Below are 18,274 nucleotides of genomic sequence, written 5' to 3' on the forward strand. Positions count from 1 at the left end.
AGCATGTTCATAATCATATTGTATGAATCCAAAGATTCTGTTGTTGGCATTGGTTTCCCCGGTATTTTATCTATTTAGAATCCTTTCTAGAAACACATTGCGAGAGGGACTGCAAGAAAGTTGCTAATATCTTAAGTGAAAATGATTTTTTTTTTTTTTTTTAGCGAACCGGATTCGAACTTGGAACACCCAGGTTGCCAGTCCGTGTCGTTTACCATTAGATCATCGTCACCTCCCATTAGAACATTTGTCCCTTTACCTCCCATATAATATATTAATTAGACGTACATTTAGTTGTTATTATTGGCAAAGATGATTTTCGGCAAACTGACAACAATTAAAACATGCTGTTTCTTCACCTACCCCTTATATATTTATCAGACCAACAGACAAAACCCAATTTTCCTCTCTTCCCCCCTTGTTCGCGCCTTCAGTATATATATATATATATATATATATATATATATATATATATATATATATATATATATATTAGTGTTCGGACGAGATTAATCGGAATCGGGAAACGGAAAAATCGGAGCTTTTGGGGGCATTGGAATCGGAAAAATTTGAGCTTCTTTTCTAATGCCAAAACCGATTCCTTGAATTATATATATATATATATATATATATATATATATATATATATATATATATATATATATATATATATATATATATATATGCAAATGAATTCTTGAAAAGGAGAATCCAACTTTGTAGAGGGACTACGTGTTTACTTGTCTTTCTATTTTTATTTTTTATTTTTTTTTTGCAGAACAATTTGACCGAAATGAAGTCTTTTGGTGCCCCTCCTAGTGCTGTAACAAATGTTACTGCGGCAGTCATGGTTTTATTAGCACCAGGCGGAAAGGTTCCAAAAGACAGAAGTTGGAAAGCTGCGAAATCTACGATCATGAGCAAGGTAAGACGTGTGTTCTTTCGAAATTAAAAATCGGTTCTACAAGTCCTTGAGTTATGTTTCTCAATTTTTTTTTTTTTTAGATGAGGATTGGTAATTCGTGTTATTTGGATTCTTGTGTTTACTGTTCTCATCTTGAGTGTTATTCTCACAACGTTTTGGAACCGCCGACCTTTTACAGGTGCATGTTGTTGAATTTGGACATCTTTATCGAACTCGAGAATCCGAACGCAATTTCGAATGGATTTTTTAATCCATGGGGGTTGCATGCTCTTGTTCCGTCAGGCATAATTAGGTGGACGTCTTAAGTAATACGCGATTTTATTCTTATCATTCTATCGTCTTAAGTAATACGCGATTTTATTCTAATTATTCTATCGTCTTAAGTAATACGCGATTTTATTCTTATCATTCTATCGTCTTAAGTAATACGCGATTTTATTCTTATTATTCTATCGTCTTAAGTAATACGCGATTTTATTCTTATCATTCTATCGTCTTAAGTAATACGCGATTTTATTCTTATTATTCTATCGTCTTAAGTAATACGCGATTTTATTCTTATTATTCTAGCGTCTGCACTGAGCAAATTGTCACTTAGAAGTGAATTTTTATTTTTTTATTTACAAATATCCGATTTCAGCTTTCTTGTAATTTCTTACTTTATACCCTTGCTTATTTCCAATTGTTTTGTCTTCAGTCACTATAAATAGTTTATTTTTATTATAAATACTTTCCTATGCTTTTACTTAAAATAGTTACCTATGCGTGTATAAAACTACTCTAAGCTTAAGAAAGCTTCACATGCTATATTATGCTTATTTTCATGTTTTTATTATACGTATAATAAAGAATATAATATAAATAATTTCCTATGTTTGTATTATAAATAGTTTCCTATGTTAGTACTGAAATAGTTACCTATGCTTGTATAAAACTATTCTAAGCTTTACAAAACTTTATGTCTATATTATCCTTATTTTCATGTACTTATTATATACGTAGCAAATAATATAATATAATTAATTACCTATGTTTGAGCTATAAATCGTTATCTATGTTTGTATTATAAATAGTTACCTATGTTAGTACTAAAATAGTTACCTATGCGTGTATAAAACTATTCTAAGCTTAAGAAAGCTTCACCTGCTATATTATCCTTATTTTCATGTTTTTTTATTATACATATAACAAAGAATATAATATAAATAATTACCTATGTTTGTATTATAAATAGTTACTTATATTAGTACTAAAATAGTTACCTGTGCGTGTATAAAACTATTCTAAGCTTAAGAAAGCTTCACATACTATATTATGCTTATTTTCATGTGTTTATTATACACGTGGCAAAGAATATAATATAAATAATTACCTATGTTTGTATTAGAAATAGTTACCTGTATTTACACTACGAATAGTTATCTATGGTTACACGTTAAATATTTACCTATATCTGTACAAAACTAATCTAAGCTTTACAATATTGTACGTGCTATATTATGCTTTCCTTTGTTTGTTTTTTATTTTACACATACAGCAAGGATTTTTTTTTTTTCGTTTTCCAGGTTGACAGTCTATTGGTCAATTTGAAGGAATACGACAAGGAGAATATCCATGAAAACTGCCGCAAGGCCATCCAACCATATCTCGCTGATCCGGAATTTAACCCAGACTTTATTCACGCCAAATCGACCGCAGCCGCCGGCCTTTGCGCTTGGGTCATTAACATCATGCGATTTTATGAAGTGTTCTGTGAAGTGGAACCCAAGAAAATCGCGCTGGAACAGGCGAAAGCGGAAAGACAAACTGCACAAGACAAACTGACTGTGATCCAAAACAAAATCACGGAATTGGAAAAATCTTTGGCCAAACTGACGGCCGAATTCCAAGAAGCAACAAACGCTAAAATCCGCTGCCAAGCCGAAGCCGACGCCACCAATAAAACCATCGAGTTAGCCAATCGGCTCGTTGGTGGTCTGGCAGCCGAGAACGTCAGGTGGGCTGATTCTATCAAAGAACTGAAAAAGCAGGAAGTGACTCTCCCTGGAGACACGCTGCTCATCACGGCTTTTGTATCTTATCTCGGGTGTTTCATAAAATCCTTCCGACTTGAATTGATGGAAAAATATTGGGTTACATATTTGAATTCCATTAAAGAGGTTTTACCGATCTCCGAGGGCCTTGACCCGCTGACCTTACTGACGGACGATGCGAGTATTGCCCAGTGGAATAACGAGGACTTACCCAGTGACCGGATGTCGATTGAAAATGCCACCATCTTGACTAATTGCGAGCGATGGCCATTGATAATTGATCCGCAACTTCAAGGGATAAAATGGATCAAAAACAAATATTCTTCAACTTTAAAGGTAAAAGTAGAAACACAAAATCATTTGTGGATATAGAAATCATGCTTCGCCAGTGTTCCCATTAGTATTTATGTAATATATTTGTGCAAAATAATGTATAAATTGGTGAAGTTATAAAAAAGAAAACCGAAAACGTCTCAAACTGGAAAGATTTTATAAAGACAAAAATTATACGAATATTAGTGTAAACTAATTGTTGAAGCATAATTTTACCGCAATTTTTTATTGAAATGTGCGCACTAGTATTGTATATTACACATATTTTCAATTTTTTGATATTGACATTTAACTACTAACATTTAACTGTTACCATATAACTATTAATATTTAACTACTAACATTAAACTAACTATTAATTAATTAATACTAACTATTAATATTTAACTATTAACATTTAACTATTACCATATAACTATTTATATTTAATTATTGATATATAACTATTACCATATAACTATTAGTATTTAAATATTAACATTTAACTATTACTATATAACTATTTATATTTAATTATTGACATATAACTATTACCATATAACTATTAATATTTAACTATTACCATATAACTATTTATATTTAATTATTGATATATAACTATTACCATATAACTATAAGTATTTAAATATTAACATTTAACTATTACTATATAACTATTTATATTTAATTATTGACATATAACTATTACCATATAACTAATAATATTTAACTATTAACATTTGACTATTACCATATAACTATTTATATTTAATTATTGACATATAACTATTACCATATAACTATTAATATTTAACTATTACCATATAACTATTTATATTTAATTATTGATATATAACTATTACCATATAACTATAAGTATTTAAATATTAACATTTAACTATTACTATATAACTATTTATATTTAATTATTGACATATAACTATTACCATATAACTAATAATATTTAACTATTAACATTTGACTATTACCATATAACTATTTATATCTAATTATTGACATATAACTATTACCATATAACTATTAATATTTAACTATTACCATATAACTATTTATATTTAATTATTGACATATAACTATTACCATATAACTAATAATATTTAACTATTAACATTTGACTATTACTATATAACTATTTATATTTAATTATTGACATATAACTATTACCATATAACTATTAATATTTAACTATTAACATTTGACTATTACCATATAACTATTTATATTTAATTATTGACATATAACTATTACCATATAACTATTAATATTTAACTATTAACATTTGACTATTACCATATAACTATTTATATTTAATTATTGACATATAACTATTACCATATAACTATTAATATTTAACTATTACCATATAACTATTTATATTTAATTATTGACATTTAACTATTACCATATAACTAATAATATTTAACTATTAACATTTGACTATTACCATATAACTATTTATATTTAATTATTAACATTTAACTATTACCATATAACTATTTATATTTAATTATTGACATATAACTATTACCATATAACTATTAATATTTAACTATTAACATTTAACTATTACCATATAACTATTTATATTTAACTATTAACATTTGACTATTACCATATAACTAATAATATTTAACTATTAACATTTGACTATTACCATATAACTATTTATATTTAATTATTGACATATAACTATTACCATATAACTATTAATATTTAACTATTACCATATAACTATTTATATTTAATTATTGACATTTAACTATTACCATATAACTAATAATATTTAACTATTAACATTTGACTATTACCATATAACTATTAATATTTAATTATTAACATTTGACTATTACCATATAACTATTTATATTTAATTATTGACATATAACTATTACCATATAACTATTAATATTTAACTATTAACATTTAACTATTACCATATAACTATTTATATTTAATTATTGACATTTAACTATTACCATATAACTAATAATATTTAACTATTAACATTTGACTATTACCATATAACTATTAATATTTAATTATTAACATTTGACTATTACCATATAACTATTTATATTTAATTATTGACATATAACTATTACCATATAACTATTAATATTTAACTATTAACATTTAACTATTACCATATAACTATTTATATTTAACTATTAACATTTGACTATTACCATATAACTAATAATATTTAACTATTAACATTTGACTATTACCATATAACTATTTATATTTAATTATTGACATATAACTATTACCATATAACTATTAATATTTAACTATTACCATATAACTATTTATATTTAATTATTGACATATAACTATTACCATATAACTATTAATATTTAACTATTACCATATAACTATTTATATTTAATTATTGACATTTAACTATTACCATATAACTAATAATATTTAACTATTAACATTTGACTATTACCATATAACTATTTATATTTAATTATTGACATATAACTATTACCATATAACTATTTATATTTAATTATTGACATATAACTATTACCATATAACTAATAATATTTAACTATTAACATTTGACTATTACCATATAACTATTTATATTTAATTATTGACATATAACTATTACCATATAACTATTAATATTTAACTATTAACATTTGACTATTACCATATAACTATTTATATTTAATTATTGACATATAACTATTACCATATAACTATTAATATTTAACTATTAACATTTGACTATTACCATATAACTATTTATATTTAATTATTGACATATAACTATTACCATATAACTAATAATATTTAACTATTAACATTTGACTATTACTATATAACTATTTATATTTAATTATTGACATATAACTATTACCATATAACTATTAATATTTAACTATTAACATTTGACTATTACCATATAACTATTTATATTTAATAATTGACATATAACTATTACCATATAACTATTAATATTTAACTATTAACATTTGACTATTACCATATAACTATTTATATTTAATAATTGACATATAACTATTACCATATAACTATTAATATTTAACTATTAACATTTGACTATTACCATATAACTATTTATATTTAATTATTGACATATAACTATTACCATATAACTATTAATATTTAACTATTAACATTTGACTATTACCATATAACTATTTATATTTAATAATTGACATATAACTATTACCATATAACTAATAATATTTAACTATTAACATTTGACTATTACCATATAACTATTTATATTTAATTATTGACATATAACTATTACCATATAACTAATAATATTTAACTATTAACATTTGACTATTACCATATAACTATTTATATTTAATAATTGACATATAACTATTACCATATAACTATTAATATTTAACCAATAACATTTGACTATTACCATATAACTATTTATATTTAATTATTGACATATAACTATTACCATATAACTAATAATATTTAACTATTAACATTTGACTATTACCATATAACTATTTATATTTAATTATTGACATATAACTATTACCATATAACTATTAATATTTAACTATTAACATTTGACTATTACCATATAACTATTTATATTTAATTATTGACATATAACTATTACCATATAACTATTAATATTCAACTATTAACATTTAACTATTACCATATAACTATTTATATTTAATTATTGACATATAACTATTACCACATAACTATTAATATTTAACTATTAACATTTGACTATTACCATATAACTATTTATATTTAATTATTAACATTTAACTATTACCATATAACTAATAATATTTAACTATTAATATTTGACTATTACCATATAACTATTTATATTTAATTATTGACATATAACTATTACCATATAACTAATAATATTTAACTATTAACATTTAACTATTACCATATAACTATTTATATTTAATTATTGACATATAACCATTACCACATAACTATTAATATTTAACTATTAACATTTGACTATTACCATATAACTATTTATATTTAATTATTGACATATAACTATTACCATATAACTAATAATATTTAACTATTAACATTTAACTATTACTATATAACTATTTATATTTAATTATTGACATATAACCATTACCATATAACTATTAATATTTAACTATTAACATTTGACTATTACCATATAGCTATTTATATTTAATTATTGACATATAACTATTACCATATAACTATTAATATTTAACTATTAACATTTAACTATTACCATATAACTATTTATATTTAATTATTGACATATAACCATTACCATATAACTATTAATATTTAACTATTAACATTTGACTATTACCATATAACTATTTATATTTAATTATTGACATATAACTATTACCATATAACTAATAATATTTAACTATTAACATTTAACTATTACTATATAACTATTTATATTTAATTATTGGCATATAACCATTACCATATAACTATTAATATTTAACTATTAACATTTGACTATTACCATATAGCTATTTATATTTAATTATTGACATATAACTATTACCATATAACTATTAATATTTAACTATTAACATTTGACTATTACCATATAACTATTTATATTTAATTATTGACATATAACTATTACCATATAACTATTAATATTTAACTATTAACATTTGACTATTACCATATAACTATTTATATTTAATTATTGGCATATAACTATTACCATATAACTATTAATATTTAACTATTAACATTTGACTATTACCATATAACTATTTATATTTAATTATTGACATATAACTATTACCATATAACTATTAATATTTAACTATTAACATTTGACTATTACCATATAACTATTTATATTTAATTATTGGCATATAACTATTACCATATAACTATTAATATTTAACTATTAACATTTGACTATTACCATATAACTATTTATATTTAATTATTGGCATATAACTATTACCATATAACTATTTATATTTAATTATTGACATATAACTATTACCATATAACTATTAATATTTAACTATTAACATTTGACTATTACCATATAACTATTTATATTTAATTATTGACATATAACTATTACCATATAACTATTAATATTTAACTATTAACATTTAACTATTACCATATAACTATTTATATTTAATTATTGGCATATAACTATTACCATATAACTATTAATATTTAACTATTAACATTTGACTATTACCATATAACTATTTATATTTAATTATTGGCATATAACTATTACCATATAACTATTAATATTTAACTATTGGTGTATGTAATAATACTAAGGGTTATCTACATATTTTCAACTAAATTTGTGATTTCTTCAATCAAATAGAAATTTTTAACAGATATTTTTCCTCTCTTTTTTATTTATCTATTTATTTCGCATCTTTCCCAACTAAATGTCTTGTTTTCCATGTAAAATGACGTTTGCTTATTTTTACCCGTACAGACTGTTCGTCTGGGCCAGAAGGGTTACTTGGACGTGATAGAACAAGCAATCTCAGCTGGAGACACAGTCCTAATAGAAAATCTGGCAGAATCCATCGACCCTGTTCTGGATCCGCTCCTCGGGAGAAATACCATTAAAAAGGTAAGACAAACGAAATTTCAGTCAAATATATATATAAAAAAAAAAAAAAAAAATCACACTTTTCTTCATTATTAAAATTAAGTCAAAGGTTTGTGCGCACACTGCGCCATGATTGTCGGTGCTTTTTTTGGTTGTTTTGTGAAACACATTTTTCTATTAATCCCAAGACCCCCCTCATCAGTACAAAGTATATTTTTAATTTTATTGCAATTAACTGCTTAATCTTTACTTATAAAAAGATTATGGTTCTTGTCCCGAATTTTATCTATATAAAACAAAACAACAAAAAAATAAAGACAAATCTCTATGGTGTACGTACCTGTGATGAAACGAAAATATCATATTATAAAAATCACGTAAATTGATCAAGTAGTTTTATTCTTAGAAAAAAAAAAAATTTTAAGCGATTAATGGGAATTCGCATGCATTCGTAAGTTTGAATTATTGAGTTATCGCCCTTTGTTGTTATTTTTTTAGATTGTTTTCAAAATGGTAGACAAGATAGCTGCTCTTTGATTACGTATAAAATTTGATTCTCTTTAGAAAAATAAAACTATTTTATCAATTTATGTAATTTTTAGAATACGATAGTTTTGTTTTGTTCCGGATATTTATATCAAACACATTTTTATATATATATATATATTTGGTGAATTCTGGATAAGAATCGTAGACTTTCTTTCTAAAATTTCTAAAATCTATTTTATAGAGGGGGTGTGATGATTTATATATCGTAGCCTATTACTAACTAGCAGAGTATTATCATGTTCAACCAAGAAAAGAGCTTTGATAATTGGTGATACTTTGATAAAAACAAAAAGAAAAAAAAAGAGCAGAAAACTGTAAAGCCATGTTTCTGAATTTTTGAGATGAGGATTGATAATTCGTATTATTTGGATTATTAAGATTACTTGAGTTTTATTTTCACAACTTACGGTCGATGTAACCTCCGACCTTCTTCATATGTATCTTGTCAAACTCAGGAATCTTTCTGTCAAACTCGGGAAAATTTTTGTCAAACTCGGCAATCTTTTTGTCAAACTCAGGAATCTTTTCGTCGAACTCAGGAATCTTTTTGTCAAGCTCGGAAATCTTTTTGTTGAACTCGGGAACCTTTCTGTCAAACTCAGGAATCTTTTTGTCAAACTCAGGAATCTTTCTGTAGAACTTATGAATCTTTTTGTCAAACTCATGAATCTTTCTGTAGAACTTATGAATCTTTTTGTCAAACTCAGGAATCTTTCTGTAGAACTTATGAATCTTTTTGTCAAACTCAGGAATCTTTTCGTCGAACTCAGGAATCTTTTTGTCAAACTCATGAATCTTTCTGTGGAACTTATGAATCTTTTTGTCAAACTCAGGAATCTTTCTGTCAAAGTCAGGAATCTTTTTGTCAAACTCAGGAATCTTTCTGTAGAACTTATGAATCTTTTTGTCAAACTCATGAATCTTTCTGTAGAACTTATGAATCTTTTTGTCAAACTCATGAATCTTTCTGTAGAACTTATGAATCTTTTTGTCAAACTCAGGAATCTTTCTGTAGAACTTATGAATCTTTTTGTCAAACTCATGAATCTTTCTGTGGAACTTATGAATCTTTTTGTCAAACTCAGGAATCTTTCTGTCAAAGTCAGGAATCTTTTTGTCAAACTCGGGAGTCTTTTTGTCAAACTCGGGAATCTTTTTGTCAAACTCGGGAATCTTTTTGTCAAACTCGGGAATCTTTTTGTCAAACTCGGGAATCTTTTTGTCGAACTCGGGAATTTTTTTGTCAAACTCGGGAATTTTTTTGTCAAACTCAGGAATCTTTTTGTAAAACCCAGGAATCTTCGAAGAGGAAAAGTGTACACCAGGCGAGATGGACGATGGCAAGGGACTTTTAAGTGGTATTGAAACAATTATAACGGTAATAAAAAGTTTTTATTAAAAAGAAAAAATGCCGACCCGGATGTTTATTTATTTCTATGCCTGTTTCATTTGTCTCTCCATTTGCGACGTAACAATAATATTAAACTATGTTACACTTATAGGAGTTTTTAAATTCGAACTGGCTTATTATTTTCACATGGACGTGTTACTCTTTGGAGTTTGGAACGATTTACATTGATTAAAAAATATTTTGAGTTAATACGTTCCTGAGAAACTTACTTGCTTTAGAAAGTGACACAGAAAATGAATTCAAACAAACTGGATGAAGAAAGGGGGTAATCAATTAGACATATGTGCTTTTTAGCGTTCGTCAGAATCACTTCACGATTTTTTTTTGGGGGGGGGGGGTCGTCTTTATTTGATTTGTTTTCATCTTTTTTTTGTGTTTCTTTCTTGTTTCAGGGTCGTGCCATCAAGATGGGCGACAAAGAAGTCGAGTATAATCCCCATTTCCGCCTAATTCTGCACACCAAACTGGCCAACCCACACTACAAGCCAGAGATGCAGGCGCAAACGACCCTGATTAATTTTACGGTGACCCGAGACGGCCTGGAAGAGCAACTACTGGCCGCAGTCGTCCGAAAAGAAAGACCGGACCTTGAACAACTGAAATCCGATTTGACACGACAACAAAATGAATTTAAAATTAAACTTAAGGTAAAACACTTTTTTATTTGCAAAAAATATTTTGGAATTTTCTGGGCAGTTTATGTAAAACGCTGAAATCGTCATTCAATAAAACATGTATTTGCTTTCATTGGCTTATATATATGTGTGTGTGTGTGTGTGTGTGTGTGTGTGTGTGTGTGTGTGTATAAATTACAAATAAATATATATATATATATTTATATATGTATATAAATTATAAGTGAATTAATATTTAGATTATAATCATCATCATCGTCATCACTATCACAATATGTGTGTGTGTGTGTGTGTGTGTGTGTGTGTGTGTGTGTGTGTACGGCATAATCACGTGGACACACCTGTTCCCGCTGGATCACCGAAGTTAAGCAACATTAAACCTGGTCAGTACTAAATGGGTGGCCATTTGGGACTTCAGGTGCTGTATGTGCTCTCTGCTTATCTCGGCATTGTTTCCAGTCGTCCTGGACTTTTTCTTGCCACTGGACTCATACAGTGCTGATTCACGAGAGGTGTGGTTGGTGATTGCGCAACCCTTGCCTCACAATTACACGTGCAGCTGCCCTTACAGGGGGTATCCATTGTCTTTCAAGACTGAACGGAGGCATCGGCGTGTGTGTGTGTGTGTCTTTCCATCAACATAATCATTATCATCATCATCGTCTTAGTCATCGCTTTTTTTTTTTTTACTTTTTAGGAGTTGGAGGATTCCCTTCTTGCTCGTCTTTCGGCCGCTGAAGGGAACTTCCTTGGCGATTACGCCCTTGTTGAGAACTTGGAGATTACAAAACGCACGGCTGCGGACATTGAAGTGAAAGTGATCGAAGCGAAGAAAACGGAGAAGGAGATTAACGAGGCTCGCGAGAATTACCGTCCGGCAGCAGAAAGGGCTTCTCTACTTTATTTCCAACTGAACGAACTCAACAAAATCAATCCTATGTACCAGTTCTCACTCAAGGTATTATCATCTCAAACTGTCCCTCATTATTTTTCCTTTACCTTTTCTTTTTTTCTTTTTGTTCTGTTGAGCAGCGAGGGATGCTGGGTATGACTTGTATGGCAGTGATGTCGTTGTAAACATGCGCTCTGGGCTGCATGTTTATAATAGGTGTATATGAATGGTATTCGTTGCAGGTGATATTTGCTTGGTTAAAGAAGGGGGAAGCACAGAAAATTAACAATATTTCTGACTGGAGTCTGACCACCCAAGAGGTATTTTCTTTGTTTGAAGTAAAGTATCTCATTGTGCTGAGGATTACGCTAGGATCGACCTGTTTGAAAAAAAAATGATGTCTAAGATTATCTGTATTATCATCTCAAACTGTCCCCCATGTTTTCTTTTTTTACCTCTTTTTTTCTTCTTACGTTTCTGGATTTTTGAGATGGTGATTGGTTATTTATCTTATTTGAATTCTTTGGACTACTGCTCTCATCTTGATTGTTATTTTCATAACGGTTCGGTCGATTTAACCTCCGATCTTCTTCAAGTGTATCTTGTCAAACGCGGAAATTTTTCTGTCAAATTTGGAAATCTTTCTGCCGATCTCGGGAATCTGCACAGAATTTTGGATGGAACCCTTTATTTAGTCTACGGAGATAGCAGGCTCTCTCTCTCTCTCTCTCTCTCTCTCTCTCTCTCTCTCTCTCTCTCTCTCTCTGCACAAGGATAAATAGTTAGAAAATACTTGGAAAAATCAATTGTAAAAGCAATATTCTCCTGAAGGTTGAAGGTTCGATTTTCAGTGTGGGCGACCGAAAAATACAATTGTGAATTACTAAGGATCTCTATCCAGTCATGGCTGACGGAACAAGAACATTCTACCCATGTGGATCAAATAAAGGGTTCCGTTCGAAATCCCATCCAAATTCTTGAGTTCGACATAAACATACACCTGAAGAAGGTCGAAGGTTACATTGACCGAAACGTTGTAGAAAATGACAATCAAGATGAGAACAGAAGTCTGAAGAATCCAAATTATATGGACTCCTTTTTCTTTTTGTTCTGTTGAGCAGCAAGGGATGCTCGGTACGTCTTGTATGGCTTTGATGTTATGTAAACATTCACTGAGCTGCATGTTTTAGTGTTGCCTATGAATGGCAGACATTGCAGGGGATATTTGCTTGGCTAAAGGAAAAAGAAATAAGCACAAGAAATGAACAATATCTCTGACTGGAGTCTGACCACCCAAGAGTTATTTTCTTTGTTTGAAGTAAAATGAGTATCGCACTGAACTGGAGATTATGCTGGGACCGATGTCTTTTACAAAAAGAGAGTAACTTGATATGTCCTCAGCGTGTGGACGTCTCTGAAAGGGCTGTTACGTCTTGGCATGGCAACCAGCTGCCCAGTTATTAAACACGATAAAATAATAGGAACATCCTATAGATCCAAAATATTTATATGAGTTAAGATTTAAACATTATACAAAATATTGTTAGAAACCCACCTAATAAATTTTACCGTGACATTTATTAGGTGGTTTTCTAACAATATTTTGTTTTATTTTTTATCTTTAACTCATTGTCGAGACTTCAATGATATAGAACATTACCACGCGGCCATTTTCTCTTGTACTCGTGTAACGCTCGACACTACTTGTGTTTTTAACCAAATAAATATTTAAAAGTAAGTAAAAACACTACCAGGTAGGTAGAAGAGTAATTTATGTTGCCTTTGGTAACATTTATTTGTTATATATTTGTTGTTTTTTTTTGGGGGGGGGGTTATTTTTTGTTTTGTTTTTTGTTTTGTTTTTTTTGTTTTTTTTGTTTTTTTTTGTTTTGTTTCTTATTTTGTTTTTTGCTTTGTCTTTTTTTTTGCTTTGTTTTTTTTTTTGTTTTTTTTTTCACACTTTTTCGAATCTCTGTGGATTGTAAAACAAACCCTACATTTATTTTAAAAACACACACACACACACACACACATACACACATACACACATACACACATTGTTTTGGTTTTCAATTGTTATCCCATCACCATTTCACGGGTGTGTTTCACCTGCTTGTTTGTTTCAGGCTTTCAGTGTTGTCTTTGAAAAAGCTATCGAACGAGCCGAGCCAGCCGAAGACGTGAAACAGAGAGTCTACAATCTGATTGACAGTATTACGTACTCGGTCTACATTTACACGACACGCGGCTTATTTGAGAAGGACAAACTCATCTTCACTTGTCAGATGACGTTCCAGGTAAGTAGCAGCACTTATCAAGGCCAAAAGTTATTCGAGGATGTAGGTTAACTCAGTCTCAGTAGTTCCTAACCACCATGCCGTGACGCATTGGTATTTGCGAAATGATTACTGGTGTGTCGAAAATAGGTTTTAGGGGGTTAGTTATAAATTTGATAGGTGGAAAAAAGTGTTTACATCGTTATAAACGGAGTTGTTTGTATTGATAAATACTAGTTCAAACACTTTTACTTACCTGATAATGATGCTTAAATATCAAAGAAAAAAAGAAATAAAATGTATAAAAAAAAATATGCATCAAGTGTGCTTGAAAGCCAAATCACAACGTAATATTAGGAAAATAAACAAATATTTTACTTGTCTGACGGAAAACAAGGATAGGCTCGCAATGTCTCTTCTGTGGGAGAGAGATTGCAGGGTAGAGAAAAGGGCATCCCCCATCTGAAATGGCATTCACCCTTCACGGAAATAAGATAGAAATTAACATATAATGCTCATCTCAAAAATAAAAAAAATAAAAAAATAAAAAATTCCAATTAAGGAATAATATATATATAAATATTTTACTTGTTTGAAATTTATCACAAATATATTTCGGAGGTTAACTCTATCTAAAATAAATAAATAACCAAGTAAAATATTTGTTTATTTTACTAATATTACGTTGCGATTTGGCTTTCAAGCGCATTTGATGCATATTTTATTTTATTCAAAGTAAAACAACGTTTCTATTGAACTCTCATTCTTGACGTTATTTACGCGTTACCTACGCACAGTTCAAACATTTCAAAATACAACCGCCAGATACAACGCACGGCTCTATACAAACAGACTTCTTTCTCAAAATTTACAACATGGCAAGGAAGAAGAAAAGGGGGGGGGGACACACTGAAGATGGAGTCTACCTCCAAAATATATTTGTGATAAATTTCAAACAAGTAAAATATTTGTTTATTTTCCTAATATTATGTTGTGATTTGGCTTTCAAACGCATTTGATGCGTATTTTATTCAAATTAAAACAACGTTTCTATTGAACTCTCGTCCTTGTTGTTAATAAAATGTATGTGAAATCGTTTTGGTTCTGAATTTTTATTTATTTATTTAATTATTTATTGTATAACTCACGTTCGCCCCTAACAAGGCACATCCCCACTTGGATGTAAGGGACCATGTCTAGGAAAGATTAACAAGATGTTGATTTACATTACATTTAAACTTCTGCATATCAATACAGCCAGGGAAGCAGGAAGCAGGAAGGGAATCCCAAAGTCCAGCCGTTCGAGGGGAGAAACTATTAGAATAGAAAGCTTTCTGGCATTTAGGATCCTCAACAGTGAAGGGGTGAATGCCATTTCAGATGGGGGATGCCCTTTTCTTTACCCTGCAACCTCTCTCCCACAGAAGAGACGTTGCGAGCCTATCCTTGTTTTATCGTTATTTCCATGGCAGGTGCTCGTCTGAACTCCAATCTCTGGTCCCCCCTCGCCAATCTTTCACGAAAAACACCCGTCTAGCTGAATCCACCGTGAAAAATTTCCCCTACTCTATATCTGTGCCTAAATCAAAACGTGGATTCCATGAACAAAGCTTCTTTCTAAGAACTGCACGCCTGTGGAACTCTGTTCCGTCTGCCTGCTTCCCACCGGACTACAACTTGGATGTGTTCAAGTCCAACGTTAACAAATTCTTTAAGTAAACACTTCATCAAATCTCCACACTAACGTAATGTACTTGCAATAACCCTTATCCCTGAGTGGCTTCCGGGCCTTGATAAGTGGTGATCACTGTGTAAAAAAAAATGTGAAATAAAAACAATGAGTTTTCTTAAGGAAAGAGTCATTCATTACATTTGAATATTTTGAATTGGTTACATCTTTGAAAATATTATTTCACAAAAAAAATAAAACTTCTTCTAAGAATATGTTTTTATAATACTAAATTTAAAAAATTATTTCACACAAAAAAAATAAAGCTTCTTCTAAGAATATGTTTTTAGGTTATCTTTCAGATGCAAGGTTCATTGTTTACTTGCGGTTTTAACGATGTAAGATTCCGTTGTACGGAAGACCAAATCGGCCAAAATGTCTATGATATTTTTATTGGCGCTTTTCTTCGTATTTTTAATAACATTTTTTTGCACCATTTACAAGTTCTTTTTACAAATAATTTTTTTAATACTGTAATAGTAAAATAAAGATACATTTATTAATTATACGGAATAAGTATCTCGTAATGTTTTCAGACGATATTTTTTTCCTGTTGATTTCTCTCTTTTTTTTAATATTAAAATTGATTTAAAGTGATTTTCAAGCCTTTAACATGACGGAGTTTATAATGAAAACCAAATTACCGTTAAAATTAAAATAATCTTTATTAGAAATTTGTAACAAAATAACAAAATTATAAAACTATTAGATTATAATTAAGAACTTTTAAGTAAACACTTCATCAAATCTCCACACTAACGTAATGTACTTGCAATAACCCTTATCCCTGAGTGGCTTCCGGGCCTTGATAAGTGGTGATCACTGTGTAAAAAAAAATGTGAAATAAAAACAATGGGTTTTCTTAAGGAAAGAGTCATTCATTACATTTGAATATTTTGAATTGGTTACATCTTTGAAAATATTATTTCACAAAAAAAAATAAAACTTCTTCTAAGAATATGTTTTTATAATACTAAATTTAAAAAATTATTTCACACAAAAAAAATAAAACTTCTTCTAAGAATATGTTTTTATAATACTAAATTTAAAAAATTATTTCACACAAAAAAAATAAAACTTCTTCTAAGAATATGTTTTTATAATACTAAATTTAAAAAATTATTTCACACAAAAAAAATAAAACTTCTTCTAAGAATATGTTTTTATAATACTAAATTTAAAAAATTATTTCACACAAAAAAAATAAAACTTCTTCTAAGAATATGTTTTTATAATACTAAATTTAAAAAATTATTTCACAAAAAAAAAATAAAACTTCTTCTAAGAATATGTTTTTATAATACTAAATTTAAAAAATTATTTCACAAAAAATAAACTTCTAAGAATATGTTTTTATAATACTAAATTTAAAAAATTATTTCACACAAAAAAAATAAAACTTCTTCTAAGAATATGTTTTTATAATACTAAATTTAAAAATTATTTCACACAAAAAAAATAAAACTTCTTCTAAGAATATGTTTTTATAATACTAAATTTAAAAAATTATTTCACAAAAAAAAAATAAAACTTCTTCTAAGAATATGTTTTTATAATACTAAATTTAAAAATTATTTCACACAAAAAAAATAAAACTTCTTCTAAGAATATGTTTTTATAATACTAAATTTAAAAAATTATTTCACACAAAAAAAATAAAACTTCTTCTAAGAATATGTTTTTATAATACTAAATTTAAAAAATTATTTCACACAAAAAAAATAAAACTTCTTCTAAGAATATGTTTTTATAATACTAAATTTAAAAAATTATTTCACAAAAAAAAAATAAAACTTCTTCTAAGAATATGTTTTTATAATACTAAATTTAAAAATTATTTCACACAAAAAAAATAAAACTTCTTCTAAGAATATGTTTTTATAATACTAAAT

At 27.8% G+C, this 18,274-nt stretch overlaps 1 protein-coding gene across 1 annotated transcript in view; it reads left to right on the top strand.

Moving 5' to 3' along the window:
* Positions 1–18,274, top strand: part of LOC145254676 (dynein beta chain, ciliary-like) — a 249,325-nt gene that overhangs the window by 191,994 nt on the left and 39,057 nt on the right. The window contains exons 45-50 of the mRNA XM_080113323.1: positions 779–925; positions 2,491–3,294; positions 8,771–8,911; positions 11,243–11,497; positions 12,183–12,443; positions 14,504–14,674. Coding sequence (XP_079969449.1) covers positions 779–925; positions 2,491–3,294; positions 8,771–8,911; positions 11,243–11,497; positions 12,183–12,443; positions 14,504–14,674 — 1,779 coding nt within the window. The remainder of the gene's footprint in view (positions 1–778; positions 926–2,490; positions 3,295–8,770; positions 8,912–11,242; positions 11,498–12,182; positions 12,444–14,503; positions 14,675–18,274) is intronic.

This window comes from Euprymna scolopes, chromosome 30 (genome assembly GCF_053919585.1).
Source record: "Euprymna scolopes isolate OS-2025 chromosome 30, ASM5391958v1, whole genome shotgun sequence".
Classification (NCBI taxonomy): domain Eukaryota; kingdom Metazoa; phylum Mollusca; class Cephalopoda; order Sepiida; family Sepiolidae; genus Euprymna; species Euprymna scolopes.